Source organism: Hypanus sabinus, chromosome 30, assembly GCF_030144855.1.
Source record: "Hypanus sabinus isolate sHypSab1 chromosome 30, sHypSab1.hap1, whole genome shotgun sequence".
NCBI classification, from domain to species: Eukaryota; Metazoa; Chordata; class Chondrichthyes; order Myliobatiformes; family Dasyatidae; genus Hypanus; species Hypanus sabinus.
Genome location: NC_082735.1, coordinates 25,183,233 through 25,208,673, shown reverse-complemented (window position 1 = coordinate 25,208,673; position 25,441 = coordinate 25,183,233). Strand labels below are relative to the sequence as shown.

At 39.2% G+C, this 25,441-nt stretch overlaps 1 protein-coding gene across 1 annotated transcript in view; it reads left to right on the top strand.

The window, feature by feature from the left end:
• The window catches only part of rragca (Ras-related GTP binding Ca), a 41,621-nt gene that overhangs the window by 13,298 nt on the left and 2,882 nt on the right, over positions 1 to 25,441 (top strand). Inside the window, exons 2-5 of the mRNA XM_059954431.1 lie at positions 6,710 to 6,909; positions 14,966 to 15,080; positions 16,621 to 16,763; positions 23,256 to 23,404. Of these exons, the coding sequence (XP_059810414.1) occupies positions 6,710 to 6,909; positions 14,966 to 15,080; positions 16,621 to 16,763; positions 23,256 to 23,404 (607 nt within the window). The remainder of the gene's footprint in view (positions 1 to 6,709; positions 6,910 to 14,965; positions 15,081 to 16,620; positions 16,764 to 23,255; positions 23,405 to 25,441) is intronic.

Below are 25,441 nucleotides of genomic sequence, written 5' to 3'. Positions count from 1 at the left end.
AAGTCTTGATGACAACTGTGGCGTATTCATTAAGATCAAAAGAGCAATCATATTATGCACTGTTCTTAGAAAAAATATGCTGATGTGGTCTTTGGAAGCACCTTAGATTCTTTATAACTTATGTTCCTTTCCAAAAGTGTTTTAAATGAACATTTTTAACAATCTTTGGTCATATCTTCTAAGTCTGTAAAATTTATGCAAGATGACTCTGGATTTAGTACATTTTTTTTAAAAAAAGCATACATTTATGCTGGTCTCAGATCATCTAAAATGATTTTGACTTAAATTTGAATACAAATGAACCTCATAATTAAAGAAAATTAGTAAAACTTGGTACTTGGTGTTCAGTCACTGGTAGCTACTGTATTTGAGGGAATATTGTGAAGGTAAGATGTTGAGAGCTGGAGAACCATGCAAAGAACAATCTGTATTACCTTTCCTGTCTACTTGGACTTCCAGTCAAATCTGTCTATTATAATTCCTCTGCTCACATTCAGTAATTGAAACTACTTGTGAAAATTTATAACTCCGCCATGGACGGTCCCAAGCCCGGCTGTGAAAGGAGGAGGGTTGGTCACGGGGCTTGCAACCCTATCCCATTTTTTTTTAAACTCAGAGCTACAGAGGCTTCAGAGACCTTATTTCAGGGCGATAAAGGATCTTCATGTCGAAGATGTTTGAGGTCGTGTGCTGGAAGGGGAAGCCACAGGGCTGATCAACTTCTTTTGACCCAGAACATAGATGGCTTGTGCCCCAGAACATAGATGGCTTGTGCCCCAGTAAGGGTAATGGGCTTAAGGTGTAAATTAATTAATTGCAAATTAATGAAGACCATGGATGGGTGGTTTCTGTTATGAATTTGCTCAGCTCCCAATCTTGCGCTGTAGCCTCCTCCTGCATTGACATCTTACAGCCAAAAACAGTTAATGCAAATACGAAAGCAGTTTTTTGACTTTAAAATGATTGACATCTCTATGTATTCTGGTTTAATTAACCTCATTCGGTTTTAACTATATGTAATACTTGGTGCTCCTTGTCTGTGCTAGACAGTCTTTTCCCTAGTTTATTGAAATAACTGAATTATGAGTGGATGGCACAGTGGCACATGACTTTACAATACAGCAATCATCGATCGGGGTTCAGTTCTTGCCACACCCTGTAAGGAGTTTGTACTTTCTCCCCATGGCTGCGTGGGTTTCCTCAGGGTGCTCCAGTTTCCTCCCAGATTCCAAAGATGTAAGGTTAGGAATAGTGAGTGGCGAGCATACTATGATGATGCTGAAAGTGTGATTCCAGTTGCAGGCTGCCCAGCAAAGTGCTCATTGATTTGATTTGACGCAAAATGATGCATTTCAATGTACATGTGACAAAGCTTAACTTTAAAAAAGAATTATTGAAAGCTGAAAATATGTAGACAATGAAAAAATTAAAATAATTCATATGTCAAACATTCCTAAAAGTGGAATGGAAGAAAGTAATCCTCAATCCCATGGGACAGGTGAGGAGATAAAGACAAATAATTTCTCTGATGATTATGTGAAGGTTCAGTTACTGAGGTTATCAACATCAGATGTGAGACTAGTGAAAGAAATTGACCTTAATGGTGAGGAGAAGAATGTCCTTATTTCTGATTCTTATGCACTCTGTCATTCCCAGCACACATTGACTCTTAAATTTTCTAACTCCCTCCACCTGAGTACACTCTTTTCTCTGCCCTCTTCTGCCATTGTGCTCTCCATGTTTGCTTGTGGACATTAGATAGGTTCAGGATATAATATCTCTCTGGACTAGTATTTCCAAGAGGAACACTCTTCAAGCTTTGAAGGAATAAAAGCAGAAAAGGCTGCATGAAAAGTTTAACATTTCAGAACAATGGTCTTTCCTCTGTAACGTATCCCGTAACTGGACAACTTACCAGCAAAGATAGAGAGGTCCGTTGAAGTCTGATGTCACTATTTTCAAAAGTTTTTATTTATAAAGGGGCACAAAAGTAAGGTTAATACAAACATTCAGATAATGCCCGTCGTCAATACTCAGTCTAAAGCGTGGGTATAGTAATAATCATCATTAAGAAGTAATCTCGACTGTTGTCTAGGGGATAATATTTTTTCCGTTGGAAATATAAAAGTCACTCAGAAGTCTGCAGACTTTAGCCTTTCAGGGAATTGCTGGGTTTCACGTGTTTTAGAGGGATCGGTGAAAAACGAAAAAAACTTGCCCGGGTCTTTATGAAGCCACTCTGTAAAATCAGGGGAACGTTGTTTCTCCGTTGTTAGTTCGAAGTCCTTCTTGGTATTATCAGCCACCCGCTCGCCAGGCAAAGGAGTTAGGAGCGCACGTGGAGTTGAGTGGCTTCCAGCCACGGGAGCACTGAGCGAGGGTGTCCTTCTGGTGCATCGCTGGGGTACTGCCTCCTGCAGTCTCCTTTTATCTTGACTTGCAGAGTTGTAAATGTCCATCAAAGTAGGGTGATGCAATCCCCACCCCCACATTACCCAAAGGTGTCCATATCCATGGTAGCTGTCATGCACGTCACACAGGTGCCTCTAAGAACAATGGCCAAAACCATTGCATTGTCTCTCACTTCCTGGGTCCGAGACCCGAATTAATAGCGATCTTGTGATTCTCTGGAAGGAGGGGGCTGCTCCCACCCCTTCGGCCCCTCAGAGCTGTGGTACATTCATAACACCTCATACTTCTAAAAATTTTAAATTACGGTAACTGTGGTCTTTAATGCAGAAAAATTGCAGTGGGGCAATTGAAAATAGGTATTTGTGATGAAGTTGGATACTGGAGAGTTTAAACTAGCAAGTAGTGGTGATGCTGGCTGAAAGTGGTAAAGATTAAAGAATAGAGCTAAATGGAGGTGGTGTAAAACAGTGTTGAATGAAGTTTGAAATACTAGAGAAGGGTTTATTTGCCATCTCTGCTCTTTAAGACTGCTTTGAGCACACTGACTGGCACTTGTTCAGGGAGGCTGCAACTGATGGCGACTCTATCAACTTAGAGAAGTACACAGCATCAGTGACCAGCTACATCAGCAAGTGCACTGATGTTATTCTGTCGAAGACCATCACTATACGCGTTAACCAGAAGCCATGGATGACCATGGAGGTGCGTGCACTACTGAGGACCCGTGACTCCACCTTCAGAGCAGGCATCAAGGCAGCCCTAACAACAGCAAGGGCCAAACTGTCCTGGGCCATCAGAGGGGCAAAGCGTGCACACGCCCAGCGAATCCACAGCCACTTTCATAACAGTGGTGACACGTGGCACATGCGGAAGGGCATCCAGGACATCACCAACTACAGGACAACATCACCTGACTGTGCGGGTGATACCTCCCTCCCAGATGCGCTGAATAACTTCTACGTCCATTTTGAGGTGGAAAATGACGTGGCGGTGAGTAAGTCCACCCCTCTTACCGGGTGCTGTGTCTCACTGTGGCCGATGTGAGAAGAACCCTGTGCAGGGTCAACCTACAGAAGGCTGTTGGACCAGACAACATTCCTAGTAGAGTGCTCAGAGGATGTGCAGACCAGCTAGCAGATGTTCTCACTGACATCTTCAACATCTCCCTGAGCAGTGCCACCGTTCCAACGTGCTTCAAGACCGTCACCATCGTCCCTGTGACGAAGAAGTCTTCCATGTCCTGTCTAAATGACTCAAATCCATCATCATGAAGTGTTTGGAGAGGCTCGTCATGAGGCATATCAAGACCCTGCTGCCCTCCTCAGTAGACCCCCTGCAGTTTGCGTATCGTCCTGACAGCTCAATAGATGACGCCATTGCCATCACCCTCCACCTGGCACTAACCCACCTGGACAAAAAAGACACATGTTCAGATGCTGTTCATAGACTTCATTTCAGCATTCAACACAATCATCCCTCAGAAACTGATAGGAAAGCTGAGCCTACTGGGCCTGAACACCTCCATCTGCAACTGGATCCTAGACTTCCTGACTGGGAGACCTCAGTCAGTCCACATCGGGAGCAGCATCTCCAACACCATCACACTGAGCACCAGGGCCCCCCCAGGGCTGTGTGCTCAGTCCACTGTTGTTCACTCTGCTGACCCACGACTCTTCTGCAACACACAGCTTGAATCACATCATCAAGTTTGCTGATAACATGACCGTGGTGGGTCTCATCAGCAAGAATGATGAGTCAGCTTACAGAGAGGAGGTGCAGCGGCTAACGGACTGGTGCAGAGCCAACAACCTGTCTCTGAATGTGAACAAAAGAGATGGTTATTGACTTCAGGAGGGCACGGAGCGACCATTCCCCGCTGAACATCGACGGCTCCTCAGTAGACACTGTTAAGAGCACCAAATTTCTTGGTGTTCACCTGGTGGAGAATCTCACCTGGTCCCTCAACACCAGCTCCATAGCTAAGAAAGCTCAGCAGTGTCTCTACGTTCTGCAAAGGTTGAGGAAAGTCCATCTCCCACCCCCCATCCTCATCACATTCTACAGGGGTTGTATTGAGAGCATCCTGAGCAGCTGCATCACTGCCTGGTTCGGAAATTGCACCATCTCAGATCGCAAGACCCTGCAGCAGATTGTGAGGTCAGCTGAGAAGATCATCGTGGTCTCTCTTCCCGCCATCACGGACATTTACACTACACGCTGCATCCGCAAAGCAAACAGCGTTATGAAGGACCCCATGCACCCCTCATACAAACTCTTCTCCCTCCTGCCGTCTGGGAAAAGGCACTGAAGCATTCGGGCTCTCACGACCAGACTATGTAACAGTTTCTTCCCCCAAGCTATCAGACTCCTCAATACCCAGAGCCTGGACTGACACCTTACTGCCCTGTTGTCCTGTTTATTATTTATTGTATTGCCTGCATTGTTTTGTGCACTTTATGCAGTCCTGGGTAGGTCTGTAGTCTAGTGTAGTTGTTTTTCTCTTTTTTACATAGTTCAGTCTAATTTTTGTACTGTCATGTAACACCGTGGTCCTGAAAAGCGTTGTCTCATTTTTGCTATGTACTGTAGCAGTTATGATCGAAATGACAATAAAAGTGACTTGACTTGATTTCAAAAAGTCTGGAAAAAGTGCAATGCAAGAATGAAAAGGCTTATCTAAAACTAAAATTCACTAAGGTCAGTGGGAGTTGAATGGAGTATTGGTGACAACATCCAATTGCCTGTCACTTTAATTCTCCATCCTACACTTTGACATTCTGCCTACAAAGCTCAATGTTAAGTTTGAGGAACTTGATGCATAGCAGTCTTCAGGACTCAAAATGAATTAATAATTTCAGATGATCAGCCATTCCACTCTTGCATTTGTTTCCTTTTTCCACTTGTGCCTGGGATGCCTGTCTGGGTCAGAGAGCGGGTAAAGGGGCTTGTTTTGCTGTTGTTTCTTGTTGCTGCTTGTATTCTGTGGAAGATTGTGGTGATATTGTTGGTGCCAGAATGTGTGGTGACTCTTGGAGGCTGACCTTAACACATCCTTGGGTGTGTTGGTTGTTAACACAAGACACATTTCACTGTATGCATGATACACATGCACTATACATGTGATAGATACAGTAAATCTGAATTTCAGATACAATTTATGATCTTTCCTGTACCCTGGCTCCAGTCACCTTTTTGTTATTCGTTAGCCTTTACCATCCTTTGTGCTACCATCCCATGTCGTTGTCTCTCCCCTATCTCCATAGAATTGTTTTTTTCCCTTCTTTCCATCGCATCCATGCCACCCTCAACTTTTTCAGCAACTTTAATTGGTTTTAACTTTTTTCTGATTTACACTTTTCATGATTACATCTGTGAACTGTTGCTGTGAGACCACATTCTTGGTTAAAGGTATAACCTGCTTATAAGTATATTTAAACTTGGTTGAGGATATAGAGTTTTCCTTTCAGCAAAGGGAAAGCAAAAGTGTGAACGTTTGAAGAAAGTTAAAGGTGTAACAACCGGTGCTAAGGTAAACTAAGTTGTGTCCCATTAGATCTGTGTTAATTATGCCAGAACACAATCTGCTGTTACTTGAAACAGCAGTAAATATGAATTATTAGTGATGCACATAAAATGCAAGAGGAGCTCAGTAGGCCAGGCAGCATCTTTGGAAAAGAGTAAACAATTGATGTTTCAGGCTGGAAAGGAAGGGGGAAGGAGTCAGACTAAGAAAAGGAGGAGAGGAAGAAGTACAAAATGATAGGTGAAACTGGGGGAGGGGTGAAATAAAGAGATGGGACATTGGTGAAAGAAGTAAAGGGCTGGAGAAGGGGGAATCGGATGGGAGAGGATAGAAGACTGGGAGAAAGGGAAGGGGGTGATGGGCAGATAAGAGAGGGAGTGAGAAGGAAACTTGAATGGGGAATGGTGAAGGAGAGGACGGGGTGGCAATTAGTGGAAGCTCGAGAAATGAGTTACTACTTCTATCAAGATTATTATTTGGCTTCCATCAGGAAAATGTACAGGGCCTATAAAAACATTTAAAAGTAATTAATAATATTAATAGGTGTATAAGATTTGTTTTTTTTCTTGTTTCTTGATCTCTCCCATTGCCAAATACCCTTCTAAGGTTTTATTAACCCTAACAGTGATTGTAAATAAATTGAAGAGGACAATGATATCTGGTTTACAAAAAAATGTTTTGATTTGCTTTTTCAAATGTGCACTCCCAAGTAGCTTTTATTTTTGTTGGCCTCCATTCAAATGGCAGATTACTGACGAGTGTTGTTCTTGACAGGATGATTATATGGAAGCTCTAGCAAGACTTCACCTGACAGTATCACGAGCATACAAAGTCAATCCTGAAATTAATTTTGAAGTATTCATCCACAAAGTAGATGGTTTGTCAGATGATCACAAGATAGAAACCCAAAGAGACATTCACCAGCGGGCCAATGATGACCTTGCTGATGCTGGTTTAGAGAAACTCCACCTAAGGTAAGCAGTGTTGTTATTGGACATGCCAGTGGTAAAGTGCACTATTCTTTCCCCAAAGAAATACAGTATGGTAGTTTTGTGACTGAGGATCTCTGAAGTAAGAGGCCTTGGTTTATACTCGCTGCTTCCAATGTTGTGATTGTTCTGAACCCTAAAATATTTTTGTAATCCTTCTCTAAGTGATGGACGGTGTTAATTAGAGTAAGTTCTTAAAAAAGTGAAGTGTGACTTTTTAGAAATTGGTGGCCAGTTTATTATATTTCACCATTTGCTTTGCATAAGCAACATCCCACCTTTTGTCTCTATTTTAAAGAGATTTCTGGATTTGCATATTAATTGCTGGTTAAATTTGCCACAGATATTTCAGGTTGGTTGAAATAAAGTCAAAGATTTTTATTTGGTCTTTTTTTCCCCTGACTCAAATGAATGTTAATCCTTTTGGCATTTCATTTTGACTCATTCTCTCTACTCAGTGGATTGGAAAAAATAATGACTTTGACACTCACTGTCAGTGAGTTCTATTTGCTGAGTTCCCACCTGTCCCTTTTGCTCTTGCATGGTTGACAATCTGTATTTCTTACAGATTGCAGCAGAAAAAGTTTTAAATGAAGATGCAGGAATGTATTCAATTGTTTGATCGCCTGGTTTTTGTTGTTATCATTTTCTCAACGTTGCTTTCAGGTTCCCAGCATCATTTTTATTTTCAATTTATTTTTGACATGTTGGTTTCAGTTATTTCTCCACTGTTTATACAGTGGATTCCAGTTAATTGAGGCTCATCAGTACCAGTACATCTTGGCCCAATTAAGTGGCTGCCCAATTAGCCAAGGTTTCATGGAAATAGTTAAGGTGTAGGGGGGAGAAAAAGACAAACTACCATTTAATTCAGTAAAAATTGTGTATTTAAATGAAATACAGAACAAATTAGAACACTATTAATAAAAATACAGTAATTTAAAATTGTATTAGTTTCTAATAGTTACCAGTGGAAGAACTCGGAAGTACGCTGTGTTCTTTTGACTGTAAATGAACAAAATCAGTAAGTAGTGAAGTCATTTAATTTTCGCTCCTGGCCTTTTGTGGCATCTCCAAGCCTGAATGCTTGAAACTGCAGTTCTGAACTGTCTCAAACAAAAGAAAAAAAGCAGATGCTGGAAATCTTCTGAACTATCTTGCTGCTTATTTCTTGCCAACTGTGACAAAAATCACTGCTTTTTGAACACAAGCACACGCACTGGCACTATTTTAAAAACTGCTCTAAGCACGGTATAGTGTCTAACAGCCGTGTAAGTGCACTTGTCTGATGCTAGTTAGAAACTGTTTGGCAACAGCCACCTGTCCTAATTAAGCAGCTTAGTGTTCCAAATAAATGAAGGGAATCCTGGCTATTATCTCAATTTAGTTTTTGTTCTTTAGAAGTTGGCCCAAATAAGCGGTTGCTCTGATTATCTGATGACCCAATTAACTGGAATCCACTGCGTTTCTATTCAGCTTTCACTGCAGTTCACCATTTCACACTTATCATTTTGTTTGAGCTTCAGTTAAACTTGCATTACAAGTGCTGATTACCTTGCCTCTTGGACAGGTGAAGCTTTGCCTAAATAGGTAAGTCTATAGCTCTAGCATGATTTCTCCCTTGGAAAGTCCTTCTCCAAACATCTGGGGGTCAGGTGTCTAAATTATGAAAGGTGTTCTTCATGGTTGGCAGTGATGCACAGTATCATTGTGCAGTTTAGGTTCCATCAGTGTCTGAGCAAGTTAACCTCAGAAGAGGAGGTATGACAGTATACAGACAGGTGGAAGTAGCTGTAGATGTCCTCAACGCTGACTATAGACCCCACAAATATAGTTGATGCTATCTTCTGATTATTAACTACTAACCCAGATAAACGTGAGGTGTTGTACCTCGGTAGGGCAGATGCAAGAAGTCAGCACGCTGTTAAGGGCAAGATCCTTAACGATGTTGCTGAGCAGAGATGACTTGGGATCCAAGTTCATAGCTCCTTGAAAGAGACTATGCAGGTCAATAAGGTGGTTAAGATGGCTTTTGTGGATACTAGCTTTTATTAGTCGAGGCATTGCATTCAATTATCACGAAGTTATGTTGCAAGCTTGTAAACCTGTTGAGGCCACATTTGGAGTATTGCATGTAGTTCTGGTCGCCCCACTATAGGAAGTATGTTGAGGCTTTGGAGAGGGTGCAGAGGAGGTTTACCACAATACTGCGTGCATGGTTTGGAGGGCATGTGCTACAATGAGAGGCTGGATAAACATGGGTTGTTTTCTTTTCTGGGGTGGGGGAGGCTGAGGGATCTGATATTATGGGAGGCATAGATAGAGTAGACTGGGAGTGGTTTCCCAGGGTTGAAATATCTAATACCAGTGGGCATGCATTGAAGATGAGAAGGATTAGGTTCAAAAGGGATGTGAGTAGTAAGTTGTTTTTCCTCAGTGATGGATGCCTGGAATGGTATGGCGGTAGAGGCGAATCCAATAGAGGCTTTTAAGAAATGTTTAGGTCGGCATATGTATCTGAGGAAGACGGGCATTGTGTAGGTAGAAGGGATTAGTGTTTGTGTGTTTTGATTTACTTTTTGGCTGGTTCAGCAGAATGCTGGGCTGAAGGACCTGTAACTGTTCTATGTTCTCTATTGCCTTAATGTTGAACTGCACTTTGAGTAAGCAAATGGTATGGACATCTGGTGGATGACATTAGTACTTGAGTAATTGAGGTGGTAAAGTCTCGAAGGATCCAGTTGCAGATAGTAACAGATAGTGTCTGGTAAAAGAATTTAGCCCCCAACACTTTGTTCACATAAATAAGTATTGCAATGAGGGATTTTGATCAACTTAACTGAACTTTTATTTGTGAATCACATTTTCATTTTCTCACAGTAGAACTCAAAAAATGGAAAAGTGTAAAGCATGGAAAAACTAAAAATTTAAAAATTGAAATGTCAGCCATCCTGCATTGCACAATGTAATTGAGCAAAATATGCTCAGTCCTCCTTGCAGAATTGCTCAAGATGTGCCAGGTTAGTTGGGGAGCGGCAGTGGGCAGTAGTCTTTTTTTTTACAAAAGATTATTTTTTTTATTGAATTTTCAAATAGTTACAGAAGGGAAAAAAAATTATCAACCCTTTCCCCCCCCCCCCCCCCCCACCTTAACATATCCCTGTAGAAAGAGGGAAGAAAAAGAGAGAAGAAAAAAGAAAGAAAGAGTGCCTGGATATCGGAAGATCCCCACATGCTCCACGGAGTTCATAATAGCTTTAGTATATATATTTATTTCTTTCCCCGAATATCCAATAATTTTATCTTCGGAGCACCTATATATTTAATCCTCTCTTTTGTAAATAAGGGCGCCAAATTTTGAGAAATATTTCATATTTATCTCAAGTTATAAGTAATTTTTTTCAAGTGGAATGCAGCTGAAAATTTCATTCTTCCAATGATCTATTTTTGTATGAATCAGATTTCCAACTAACTGCAATAGCCTTTTTGGCTACTGCCAATGCAATTTTTATGAACTCTTTCTGATATTTGTTCAATTTGGGTTTCGGTTTTATCCCTTCAACATCACCTAGTAAGAATAATATTGGATTGTGTGGAAGCTGTGTTCCAATAATTTGTTCCAGTAAAACTCTTAAATTTGTCCAAAAAGGTTGAATTTTAAAACAAGACCAAGTAGAGTGTAAAAAAAGTACCAATTTCTTGATTACATCGAAAACATTGATCAGATAAATTTGAGTTTAATCTATTTATTTTTTGTGGTGTAATATATAATTGATGTAAAAGTTATATTGTACTAATCTTAGTTGAACATTTATTGTATTTGCCATACTGTCAAGACATAATCTTGACCAACTTGTTTAATCAATTTTAATATTCAAATCAGTTTCCCATTTTTGTCTTGACATGAATTCCTTGTTTAATTGCCTGTTTTTGAATCAAATTATACGTACTAGAAATAAATTTTAAAATTTTTCCTTTATGAATTAAAGTTTCTATTTCATTATGTTTCAGCAATAACATTGTTTGACCCAGTTTATCTCTTAAATAAGCCCTTAATTGGAAATAACAGAAAAGAGTGTTATTTGGTATTTTATATTTATTCTTTAATTGGTCAAATGACATTAATATACCTCCTTCAAAACAGTCTCCTATATATCTAATCCCTTTGTGAAACCAGTTATATAAAAGTTGATTATCCATTGTAAAAGGTATGTTTATTTTGAATTAAAGGTCTCTTTGCTAATAAAGATTTTTTATCTCATCATCAACATTTATCTTATTCCATAAATCAATCAAATGTTTTAGTATAGGAAATTCTTTCTTTTCCCGTATCCATTTAGATTCCCATTTATATATAAAATCTTCCAGTATATTTTCTCCTATTTTATCTAATTCTATTCTAATCCATGCCAGTTTATCTTCTAAGTGACACTTTGTGAAGTCTTTATGGGTAAGGATCTGTTTTTTTTTAAGCCAGGGCTGCTTCCTTGCCTCTCTTCCATAAATACCCCTTTTGTGCAAGGCTTGGAGATTGTGGAGCCATGAACTTCATCTCCAGTTGTAGCCACTGACTTCTGCAGCTTACTTAGAGTGACTATTGGCATCACAGTAGCCTCTTTTATAAGTGCTATTCTTCTCCAGCAACTAAGTTTAGGGGAGTTGTTTGCCTGATCTAGTCAGTAGTGTGGCTGTGGTTTCATATTTTTTCCACTTTTTTATGATGGTATGCACTGAGCTCTAAGATATGTTCAGTGCTTTTGAGGTGGTCTTGTACCTTTCCTCAACTTCGTGCTTCTCTCTTAGAATTCCCCTGACTTGCCTTGAATGCTCTTTTGTTTTCATTTGACCATAAGACCATAAGATTTTGGAGCAGAAGTAGGCCATTCAGCCCAGTGAATCTGCTCCGCCATTCAATCATGGGCTGATCCACTTCATCGTCATCCCCACTCCCCTGCTTTCACCCCATACTCTTTGATGCTTTGAACCTATCTATCTCTGCCTTAAATGCACCCAATGGCTTGGCCTCCACAGCCGCTCGTGACAACAAATTCCACAGATTTACCACCCTCTGACTAAAGTAATTTCTCCATTTGGTTTGTCTGTTGAAAATCTACCATGCTGTTGGACCTTACAGAGGGAGAGAGTATTTATTCAAGTGATCCTCCAATATCCTACGTTAACAAATTGGGTGAGTTAGTAAGGTAATAAACAGTATTGCACCTGAGGAAAGTGAATGTAGTAATTAAAAAGGGGATGAATACTTTTCAGCCTCAAGTTAGATTTATAATTTTTGTAAGTTCTTGACAGATTTTGGAATTTTTCTTATGATTTGATATAATGCACAATGTTGTAGATTAGCTCAAGAAAAATCCTCCTTCAATATATTATAAATTTAGAAAGTGAGACAGTAAAATGTGACAATAGTCATAGGGGCTGAATACTTTTGCAATGCACTGTAGGAAGCAAACTAAATGAGGGGCAAGTGATCTTGACTCTTCCTTGCCAGTCTTCCTGTGGCAGTTCATTGTTGTCTGTTCCCATTGCACTATCTTTGTGGAGAAGTCCCAGCCTCGCACTGAGGATATTAGTGCCTTGTATTATGTAGCAGCAGCTGTACGGCATGGTGTACAAATTGCAACACATCTTGCACACCTGGAGGTCTGAGGTGCTATGAACCAGCTACAGCAGCAAAAATGTACATAGCACCACAATATTTAACTTGCTGGCAGGAATATCCTTCAGTGCACTGCTATAGTTATGCCAGGAGATAACAGATTTAAATGAAAAGTGCAGGAGGATACACCAGAATTGGCACTTGGCATTACAAGGTGCTAACCTTTTTGAAGTTTCATCACCAAGTTAAGTGATCCCACGAGCAATATTTCCAATCAAAGACCTAGAGATCTGTCATATCTAGTTGGAAATGGTGTGATGATCCATCTGACAATGCTTCAGGTAAAATTGTATAGGTATGGAGCATTCACAAAAAGCAGGAGTCTATTCAGATTAATCAGCAACCAGTGAGTCTGTTCTCTATCAGTAATAGAAGATGTAGTTGATTCCGCTGTCGCATAATGCATGGGGAGGGACCAATCTCTCCATAAACAGCTAATGTGAGTAATATTTGGAATGTAATTATTTGTGGAAACACTTTCTAAAATGGTAAATAGAAGCAAAAAAATGTTTTAACACTCCAAGTCAAGCACTATCCATATGTAGAGAAACATGGTGGGTGTTTCAGATTGAGGGTGATTCATTAGACTAGGAGTGTGAAAACATTGTATGTTTAATTGCGGGGGGGGGGGGAGTGGTAGGGGTGGTGCATGGAAAGAATGGGTCAAGGAACTAATCTTTTTAAAACTGGCAGAGATGAGTTTAAAAATAAATAAATAAAAGTAGAACCGTGTGTATGGAGAGAGAAATGTTGTTGCCCGAAATTATTGAATTCAGTATTGACTCCTGAAAGAATGCAGGATGTGGCACTCTTCCTTCATCTTTATTAGAACAGTGTGAGAAGGGTAGTTTGGGACTGGGACAGAGAATTGACATGGCAGGTGACTGGGAGCTCTGTCATCCTTGCTGACTGAACTGCAGTGTAGAGCAAGCTATCAACCAGTCTGTACTCTCCGGGAACTCCAAGTTCCAGAAATAAACTTCCTTTCAGTTTAATATTAAACCAACTTGTTCTTACTGGTTACGTAGTCTCATTTTCTTTCCACTTTTACGAAAAGGGGAATTTAAGTACATATACTGTATTGTGGAAGCTTTACCTGAAAAAAATAATCAAATGGATATTTCTTCCTCAGCATTTACCAATAATGTAAGAGAACATGTCCAAGATGACCAGTTTTATTCTTTTCAGATATCAACATGCTATTTCTCTGTATCCCCATGACTGTACAAGGTGAGGTTGTCATATGAGGAGCTCTGCATAGAAACTGCTAAAGATGAGCTTGAGTGCACTGTAACCTTGGCACATTCACCGTATGCAAAGTAAACATGAGAAATTCTGCAGATGCTTGAAATCTTGAGCAGCACACAAAATGCTGGAGGAACTCAGGAGGTCAGGCAGCATCTATCAAAATGAATGAACAGTCAGTGTTTCGTGCCGAGACCTTTCATCAAGACTGCTGCATTCGTTATCTCTTGTTTGTAATGTAAATTTGGTATGGTATAAGATGAAATATTAGAAATCAAAACTTTTGGAAAAACTTAATCAAAACTTATCAAAAACTTATCTTGGGCAGGCTTATTGCTGCTACAAAACAACAACTGCTGAAACAGTTTGGGCAGACACTTGTGGCCATAGTTGTGATTATAGATGCTAGTGAAAATAATGTCATTCTTCCATTAAAAACCAGTCCATTCTCTATGGTAATGATGTGATCTTGTTGCTTAGATGCTAGCCACGGGGAAACTTGACCAACCATTGAGCTGGTATGTCTGATAAGCATGTATCTTCCTTTATAGAATCTCTGAAAATTAAACAAAAATGATGCCCTTTTGGCTAAAATACAGATTAATATTGTGAGTTTTCATGTCTTTATGGCTATACATAGGGGGTGGCATGGTAGCATATTGGTTAGCACAAAGCTTTACAGTACAGGAGAGTGGTGTTCAATTCCTGTTGCTGCCTGTAAGAAGTTTGTATGTTCTCCCTGTAACTGCATGTATTTCCTCCTACAGTCCAAAGACATATCGATTGGTAGGTTATGGTTTTTTTTTAAATTGGTGATTAGGCTAGGATTGTATTGAGGATTACTGGGTGGTGTGGTTCAAAGCACCGGGAGGGCTGATTTTTGTGCTGTATATCAATAAGTAAGTGTTTGCCCGGTAAAACTGTTTCACCGGTTATTTTCTTGAAACAGCTGGCCTATTCAAGGAAGTGCACAACCTATTTGATAGGCTTCTCAAAAATGTTGGTGACTAATATTCCTACCTTTTTTATATTTAGGTGAATGTACTTGTCAGCTTCATGTTTTTGACTTAATGGATTTAGATCTGTTCATTGTTACTAAAAATGTTCCCTTTTCTTTTTCAGCTTTTACTTAACCAGCATCTATGATCATTCAATATTTGAAGCATTTAGTAAAGTAGTACAGAAACTTATCCCACAGCTACCAACACTGGAAAACCTACTTAACATCTTTATATCAGTGAGTATCTGTTGCAGAATAAAGAATGAAGATTTTACTTAAATAAAAAGACATTTTATTTGACACTTTGGTGCATTCTGAAGCTGTCTGTTATGATAAAACTATCAGTTAAATTCAATGTGATGTGTCTTGGGTAGTTTTGTTGATCCATCCCAACCATACATGAACTGCTTCCATTAGTTTTGTGCCTTAACACATCAGGAGCTCTCACAGAAAGCAGTCTCAGATGGAAATTCTCATTAAGTTATGTAAAGAGAATTTATTACAGATGGCCAAAAGCTTAATTAAAGAAGCCAGTTTTAAGAAATACCTTAAAAGGTGAGTTTTAATGAGAGAATTCAGAACATGGTTCTAAGTCTGCTGGAAGAGTGATTTTAAATTTGAAGCTAATGAAAGCAGAATTGCAGGAGTACAGATATTTCAGTGCTCCAGGGCCAGAGATGATTATAATTAGGCTATACCTTATAGAGATTTGAAAATGGGGATGAGTTTTAACATTTAGGAATCAATGTAGACCACTAAGCTTTGATGAATGAGCTAGGTTTTCGACAGCAATTTCGAAGTATTCTTGGGAAAGGAGGCATAAGGATCACTTGCTGTGGTGCATTTACAGGTTCTTGGGGCTACTCTTCATTTAACAAGATTGTGAGAGTTTTCTTCTGAAACTTGACGTCTGGGCTGTAAATGAATAATAACAGACCCAAAGATGACTGGTTGACTCCTGATTTTTTTTTTCCCAATGTTTACTTAGTTTACAAGCATTTTTCCTATATTTTTCCTTGGTCTCAGACCAAGACGGGATCTGTAATTGGTAGTTGCCTAGATCATAATCCTAGTTGTCACAACAATGGGATGCATGCAGTGTGGTAACAATTGCCTGAGAAATAGTGCAACCTTTCATAAGTCTTTTAACACATTTTTTTGGAATAACACAAGCTGCTTTTAACTGCCTTATTTTTTTCTAATAACCTTTTTCTGAAGATTTTTCATCAACTTCACTCCTCCAACACAGTGAATTAAGTTAAGTTTTCAACAAAATACTTCATAGAGGTTGGTATTTAATGGATTACTTAATTAATTAGAATTTGTAAATCTGTAGTCTTTCCTATTAACTTGCTTTGCCCCTCCAGCCCAAGGTTTTTTTAAAAAAATTAGTAAGTAATGTTGTTCAAAACTATTTAACATTGGAGTTATAGAGCATTAGTACTTAAGTATTTGCATCTTAACTTTAGAAGCATTGTTAATAACTCAGTAAAATGGGAGCCTGGTGTTAAAGAATTGAATTATTACATCATAGGAGACTCATCCATTTATTCACTGCAGGGAAAGCTAGAACCTAAGAGACAAGTTATTACTTTCCCGAGTGCCTCCTCCTGTTTGTGTCATCATCTGAGCAGTTTTGGCATGTTGTTGCACTGACTGCTGTAACAGTTCAGGAGCATTTAAAAAGAAATGCAAAACTTAGTGAAGTTTTATGTTGATGTTAAATTATAGCAATTGTTAAGAAAACTTAAATGTTGCAACTTTTTTCTTCTTACAGAATTCAGGAATTGAAAAAGCCTTTCTTTTTGATGTAGTCAGTAAAATCTATATTGCCACAGACAGCTCACCTGTAGACATGCAGTCATACGAGTTGTGCTGTGATATGATAGATGTGGTGATTGACGTCTCCTGCATTTATGGGTAAGCAATAATGAGCATTTGCAATTCTCAATCAATTTCTGTACCATGAAATCAGACAAAACAGTTAATTGCAATGATCGTAGACTGGGGAGGGGTGGTAAAAAAAGATGGCACCTACATTCTGCCAGTATTTTTAACTTGTGATTTTTTAATTTGAAGATGTCCTGCAGGCATTGAACGTTGCATCATAAAAGGATGCCATTTGGACCATTGTCTGTTCTGGCTTGAAGAAATGATCCGTCTTGGTCCTTGTCCTTTTTCAAACAGCCCAATTCATTAATTTCCCTTTCAAGAGGGAAGTGGATGAACAATCTTTGAATTTCTCAATTTTTTTGTGCAATGTATTATAGACAATTACAACTGTTTCTTATTTAAAACCAAACTTTTCACATCTCTCCCTAGTTCACTTGCCAATTATTAAGGCTGTAGGATACTCACCTTGAGCATTGTGAACAGTTTTGGGCTCCTCATCTAAGGAAAGATGTGCTGGCATTGGAGAGGGTTCAGAGAAAATTCACAAGGATGATTCTGGGAATGAAAAGGTTATCATACGAGGAACATTTGATAGATCTGGGTCTCTACTTGCTGGAATTTAGAAGGATGAGGGGTCTGGATCTCATTGAAACCTTTAGAATGTTGAATGGCCTAGACAGTAGATGTAGAAAGGATGTTTCCCATTGTGGAGGAGTTCAGGGTAAGAGGGCACAACCTCAGGATAGGGGGGGGCATCCATTTAAAACAGACATGTGAAGAAATCTCTTTAGTCAGAGGGTGGTGAATTTGTGGAATTTATTACCGCAGGCAGCTGTGGAGGCCAGGCAGTTGGGGTACTTGAGGCAGAGCTTGATAGGTTCTTGATTGGACATGGCATCAAAGGTTACGGGGAGAAGGCCAGGGAGTGGGTCTAAGGAGGGGGAAACAGGATCAGCAATGAATGGTGGAGCAGGCTTGATGGGCCAAATGGCCTAATTTTGCTCCTGTGTTTTGGTCTTATTTGGTTACCTGCTCTTCTACATAAGAAATGGTGTATATTTACTTTCACTAATTAAAATAGTCACAATTGAGAATGTTTTTATTTTTCTGGATCTATCCAGTCTAAATCAAACAACCCCAGTTTTTCTGTAACTGGGGTCTGGTATTCATGGTAACATTCAACTAAGTATTTCAGTCAGTCTTTCTGATGCTGACTGTTTTCCTAAATTGTAATGCCTAGAATTATACATAAACTCAGCAAGGGTGTAATGTGAATACTGGCATAATGATTATTACAGGATTATTCATCTAGAGATCTGGCCTAAATATCAAATGGCAGCAGTTCACGACCATCATAACAGCCTGGAGAATTAAATTCACATAATTAGTTAATGGGAAGGCAAAAACTGTAACCATAAAGGTGACCATAAAAAATTACTGAATTATTCACAGGAAAATAGATTGTTGCTTTTGCTGGATCTCCCTAGTGAATGAACCAGAGGTTGAGTATATTTTAATTTAAAATGAGAAACGTTTGCAATTATTCACTGCAAGAAGGGAGAATGAACATAGATTCCTTTTTTTTTAAAAAGGAAGTAAGAGTGATTATCAAAAGATAATCACGATGGACTGTTGAAGGATTGGGATTGGTAGTGTGATGGATTGAGACTTTATTGTGGTTGACTGAGAAAAGAACTAATAGGCTCAGCTGTATCAAACCACTATTATAAAATCTAAAGATGGTTCACGAACCCAGTATCATTTTGAGGGCAGTTGGGTATGGGCAAAAAATATGGCATTCATATTACTAAATATGCTAATTTACTTTTTGTACTACTTTCTGCTTATGAAGCCAAGAATTTCATGTTTGTTTTTGAAAAACAGTCTTAACTTCAGTCTTGCCTTTTGCTTAGATATAAAATAACACACTGAAAGTCTTGGCATATGAGAATATCAGTTTCCTAATAAAGCAGCATGCCCTTATGTATGTAATGTTTTGAACTTCGGACTCATGGAAGCTGTGTATATTCTGCCATCTAGTGGATAAAACTAAACACTACTCCATATCATCCGAGGCAGTTTTTTGGACTCAAAGTACCTTGCGCTCTGATTTTGAGGCCAAAGTGGGATCTGCAGACTCCGCTACTAATGAGGCACGAGTTGATTGATGGGACAGATTTGGCAATCATATGATTGTGCTCTTGAGAAATGGAATCAAGTTTCTCAATACTGTTCTAAATATTGCTGCTACACTTAAACAGTCGTGTATCAGGGTTTTCCACCAGTCTGGGATATAGTACTTCAAGGAGCTCTGAAAAATCCTTGAATGTTTTTGTTTTGGAAGTTTGGTGTCAGGTCTAATGATATGATCTGCTTATGGGAATTGGGTATAATTAAGATATTGACGACAACGATGGTGACTTGGAAAGGTACACTGACATTGGTGCCCTTATCCTGTTGATGAATGTTTTGTAGACATTGTTGATACTCTTCCAGTGCTTTTAAAGTAGTCCTACTGTGAGTTGTCATTGTAAAGATGCATGAAGCTGGAAAAGGCTACAAAAGTATTTCTAAAGTCATCAGTCCGCAGGAAGAGAAATTGTCTATAAATGGAGAAAATTCAGTACTGTTGCTACTCTTCCTAGGAATGGGCATTCTGCAAAGATCACACCAAGAGCACAATGTGCAATGCTGAAGGAGGTGAAAAAGAACCCAAGGGTAACAGCAAAAGACCTGCAGAAATCTATTGAACTTGCTAAAGTCTCTGTTCATGTGTCCACTATAAGAAACAAGAATGGTGTTCATGGAAGGACACCACAGAGGAAATCACTGCTGTCCAAAGAGGAAAAAAAATTGCTGCATGTCTCAAGTTTACAAAAGACCACCTGGATGTTCCACAACAATTCTGAGGCATTGTCCTGTGGACAGATGAGACAAAAGTTGAAACTTTTTGGCAGAAATGCACACTGCTATGTTTGGAGGAAAAAGGGCACTGTACACCAACACCAAATCCTCATCCCAAAGTGAAGCATGGTGGAAGGAGCATCATGGTTTGGGGGGATAATGAATTCAAAATTGTATCAAAATGTTTTACAGGAGGGTGTCAGGGTAGTGGCCCATCACCTGAAGCTTAATAGCAGTTGAAAGATGCAGCAAGACAATAATCCGAAAGACAAGAGTAAATCAAAAATAGAATGGTTTAAAAAGAAAATTTGTGTTTTGCAATGGCCATGTCAGAGTCCAGACTTTAACTCAATTGAGCTAACAGAAGGCTGTTTAGGCAAGGGATCCCAGAAATGCTGATGAATTGAAACCGTTTTGTATGGAGCGGGGGTTGGCAACCCGCGGCTCCGGAGCCACATGCAGCTCTTTTACCTCTGTGCTGCGGCTCCCTGTTGCATTGGGAAATAATTGGTCTTTTGCAGCATCCGCGCCCATGGGGGCCAGGTTGAGGGAGGCTTAAAAGCAAGGCTGTTTAGTTCGAATAAAGTTATTCGACTGCAGTTTACTGACTGCGTGAGCGCACAGCTACAACGTGTTTTTATCGCTATTAATATACGTCACCACTGCCAATACCTGACACCCGTCAGTGCGCGATTTCTTTAATTTTTCGATCCAAGGTAGGCCAACTATGGAGAATTCTAAAAAAAGAAAAGTGACTGAAGAAAACAGAACGTTTAATGATACGTGGACAGATTCATTTGCTTTCATTGTTGACGAGACTGGTTTACCGGTATGCTTAATATGCAATGAGAAACTAGCAAACAACAAAAAGTCAAATGTTGCAAAGCATTTCTAGAATAAACACACAGCCTTTGCTCAAAAATATCCGGATGGAGATGAGAGAAAAAAAGCTGTTTCGGAACTGATGCGGAAGGTTGATCTGAGCAAAAATTATTTCAAGCAATGGATGAAGTCCGGAAAACCAATGACATACGCTAGTTATATTGCCGCTCAGGAAATAGTCAGGCACGGGAAGCAGTTTACAGATGGTGAATATATAAAAGAATCTTTCATTAAGATTTCAGAACATCTATTCACGGACTTTAAAAACAAGAGTGAAATTGTGCAGAAAATCAGGGATATGCCCCTCTCTGCAAAGACTGTCAAAGACAGAACCATAAAAATGGCAGAAGACATCACAAGACAGCAAATTAAAGACATCAATTCAGCTGTGGCCTACTCGATTGCCTGTGACGAGTCTAAAGACAAAGGTGATATTGAACAAATAGCGTTGTTCTGCCGGTATGTAAACTCTGCCGGGCCACAGGAAGAACTGATTGAGTTGATACCTCTAAAAGACCAAACACGGGGGGAGGACATCTGTGAGGCTGTCTCGAATTGTTTAAGAGCCAAAGGAATAAAGACTACCCACCTGGTGTCAGTAGCTACTGATGGGGCACCGAATATGACGGGAACGCACAAGGGAATTGTGGCTTTACTGCAGAAGTCGCTGGACAGAAAGCTGCTGATTTTTCACTGCATCTTGCACCAAGAGGCACTGTGCGCTCAAACATTTCCTCCAGAATGCACAGAAGTAATGGATGTTGTCATTCAGATTGTCAATAAAATAATGGCAAAAAGTTTAAATCACCGTCAATTCCGTTTGTTACTGGACGAGCTGGAAAGCACATATTCTGATCTCCTGCTGCACAACAAAGTCCAGTGGCTGTCCAGAGGGGAGGTGCTGAAACGCTTTGTCGCGTGTCTGGAAGAAGTGAAAACTTTCCTGGGCAGCAAAGGGCTGGAAAAGCTACACTTCATGGTAGACATGACAGCGCACCTGAACACGCTGAACACAGCTCTTCAGGGGAAAGGACGTACAGCCCTACACATGTTGGAGGAGTTTTGGCATTCGAGCGCAAGTTGACAGTGCTTGCCAGAGATTGACAGAAAGGCACTTTGTCTCACTTCCCCAATTTGAGAGAGTTCAAACAAGGTCACGACATGATAAGTTCGGAGTATTTACATTCTGCAATCATCGCAATGCAAACATCGTTTGGGAAACGCTTCTGTGAGTTCAGAGAGGAAAAAAACACATTATCCTTCCCGGTCACTCCCCCAAGCATCGATTCATCTCTACTGAATACGACTGCATTGGCAGGTGTGAGTAAACCTGATCTTGAGATGGAACTGGCCGAAATAGCCGACAAAGACATATGGGTGTCCAAGTTTAGACGCTTGACAGCAGACCTTGAAGATGTTGCCCGTCAGAAGGCCGTTCTTGCTCAGAATCACAAATGGAGTGATATTGAAAACCTCCCTAAACCGGACAAACTTGTGTTCGAAACATGGAATGCTATCCCCGACATTTATGTAAACATTAAAAAGTATGCGCTTGGAGTCCTGTCGATCTTTGGATCCACATATGTATGTGAGCAGGTGTTCTCCAACATGAACTTTATTAAAAACAAACATCGTGCACGCCTCACAGATGACAGCTTGCGATCCTGTGTAAAGATGAAGGTGACGTTATACAGCCCTGATGTGCAGATGCTGTGCGCTGAGGTCCAGGAGCAGAAATCCCATTAACCAAGTATGATACATATTTTAATTGCCTATTATTATAGGAATATTCATATTTTTTCATTGTTCAGTGAAATAGTCCTTTTATTTTTCAGGTTGACAGCTGGCTGACGTTATTTTTGGTTTGCTGCTGGCGGAAAATTTAAGTTCAGCGTTTTTCATAAATACAAGAAGAACTCAAATAGACATTGAGTATTTTACTTAAAAGTAACCTTCAACCCAACGTCTTTTTTTCGGAGTTCAAAATGTTTTTGTTGCATGCAGAAATGTAATTTCGTTTTCTCTGCAGGAGTTCATCAATTTCATAAATGCAACACATTATAGTTTGTTTATACATAGCATAAAGGCAAAAAAAACGTTGTATGCAGTGTTATTTCATTTTAAATGTCAAACGGGTTTTGCGGCTCCCAGTGTTTTCTTTTCTGTGGGAAACGGGTCCAAGTGGCTCTTTCAGTGGTAAAGGTTGCTGACCCCTGGTATGGAGGAATGGTCTAAAATTCCTCCTCACTGTCAGCAGCTACAGGAAACATTTGATGCAGGTTATTGCTTCTAAAAGAGGTTCTACCATTTATTAAATACAAGGGTTCACATACTTTTTCCAGCCTGGACTCTGAATGATTAAACAATATGTTCAATAAAAACATGAAAAGCATGATTTTTTGCATTATTAGTCAAGGCAGCTTGTGTTTGCCTATTATTGTGACCTTGAAGATCAAACCACATTTTACAAGTAATTAATGCAGAGAACCAGATTACAAAGGGTTCACAAACTTTCTCTTGCAACTGTAGTGTGTAGCAGCTATTACTTTTTGAAATAGCATTATAACTTCCAGTCTGCTTATCGCAGTAATACTGCAGTGATTTGACGTTTATTTCTGGAAGTGAACTTTTTAAAATACAATCTATGGTGCCAATTACACACTTTTTATTAGTTGAAATTATATAATCAGTATCCCATGAATGTAAAATTATAACAAATTATCTTGGTTATAGACTTAAAGAAGATGGCACCGGAAGTGCATACGATAAGGAGTCTATGGCAATTATCAAACTCAACAACACAACAGTTCTCTACCTTAAAGAAGTGACGAGGTTTCTTGCTCTTGTATGCATTCTGAGAGAAGAAAGCTTTGAGAGAAAAGGTAATATTAAGCATGATCTAGAATAACGAGCACCATAATGCACTAAAATTTTCCCCTACCACATTTGTAAGATCAATTAATTCTATTGTATTTTTTTCAGAGCCTTAGTTACACTAGTTTTTAGTCCTGAGCTTTTTGTTCCAGTTGTTTACTTTATGTTTCCTCATTTATTTTAATGGGCTTTGTTGGGTTTTCCTCAAGCTTCACTAAACAGTCCTGAGTTTGAGGAAGTTTGCTTTAATTAATGTTTAATTAATATGTTAATGTGGTTTCTGATCATTGGTACAGGATATCTGAATGTCAGATCATGTTGAACATAAATTCTATAGTTCTAGTTTGGTTTAAATTTCATTTTTTAAATATTTGAGCCACGTAGAAATAGAATTGAAGATAAATGGGCTGTTGAATGTCTTCTGCAGTGGATCATTATACTCACCAAATCTCCCTTTCATTAATCACATTAACTTTCACACTTTGATTTAAAGTAGTTTTCCTGTAGATCAATTAATGAAGAAAATTCTCTTCTCCCAAATTGTACTGGGTGAGATCAAGGACTAATACTAATACAGCAGGGATACAGGCCCTTTGGCCCAACCAGTCCATGCTGACGGAATGCCCATCCAGCTATTCTGAATTTCCTTTGTTCGCAGTCAGTATCTCTCTAAACTCCTCCCTTACATGTCTACTTGGAAGTGCTTGTTAAATGATACTGCTATATCTTCCTCTAACACTTCCTCTGGTAGCTCATCCCATACACTTACTGCCCTCTATGTGGGTGGGTGTGTCAAATTGCCTCTCCTGTTCCTTTTAAATCTCTTGCCTCTCACTCTAAACCTATACTCCCAGGCTTTGAACCTGTCCAACTTATCTCTGCCTTAGGTTGCCCTTTTAGTCTCCTATGTTCCAAGGAATAGAGACATATCCATAATAGGCCTAACCTGCATTTTCTTTTTAAAAAAGCCGAATTAAGTGTAAAATGTCTGCTTTTCTAGAGTGGGGGAAATAAACAACGTGGTAACTAAAAGCATTTAAAATTGGGTATTAATATTTAGGCCTGTTCACCCTCCAAATAATGATCCCCCATCTCTGCCTGTGTTATTGTTGACATTAGTTAAGTCTATTAACTATGCAATATTCTAGATAAAGTCTAACAACGGGCTTAGAACATAACTATTTAATGGTCTGTTCATTTTTTTCTAATACTTCTGCAGTAGCCACACCACATTGTGCATCTAATATCCTTCTGCTACTGTTTACTTTGTGCTTGCTATCACGCCTGATGCTGATCTACTCCTTGGCATTTCCTCTACATGTGAATACATGTGTCAGTATTAAAATCTGCCAGAGGTGGATCTGTTTCCAATAGCTTCTCGATCTGCTTGCAGTTGATTTATCTCATATAAAGAAGAACTCCTGCAATGTGCTAGGTGTCTGCGCTGATTTTGTTCATTTACTGTCAAAAGATCATGACGCCATTGAACTCCTATGTCAGTAGGTATTAGGAACTAATGCACAGCTTTATAATACTTTTAGCACTATTGGTGGTCTAATTTGTTCTGTTTTTTGTTGAAATACATAATTTGTAACTCAGTTAAACAGTAGTTTGTATTTTTTCATACCTTTTAAACTATTTCCATGAAACTTCTGCTAATTGGGGCAGCTACTTAAATGGGCCAAAAATATATCCCAATTAACTGGAATCCACTGTATATTGTATTATTAATGGCTTTGAGATTGTACATTAAAAGAATGATCCTAATGGCACTTTGTACAAGAATGCATTCGTAACCAGTTCCTACACAGAACTTTCATTAATTTTTGTTAATGAGCATGCAGCTAGTTTTGTTCCATTCGCTTCTAATTCTGATATCACAAGACCAATTATGTTTCGTTGTCATTATGCAAGTGATTTGTTCTTTACCACCCACTGGAAATTGTCATAAAATGTGTTTGAACCCAAGACTGCACTTCAAAGATTTAAATTGTACTGTATGTCATTGTACATTGGAACATTAAGGTACAGAAATGTTATTCTCA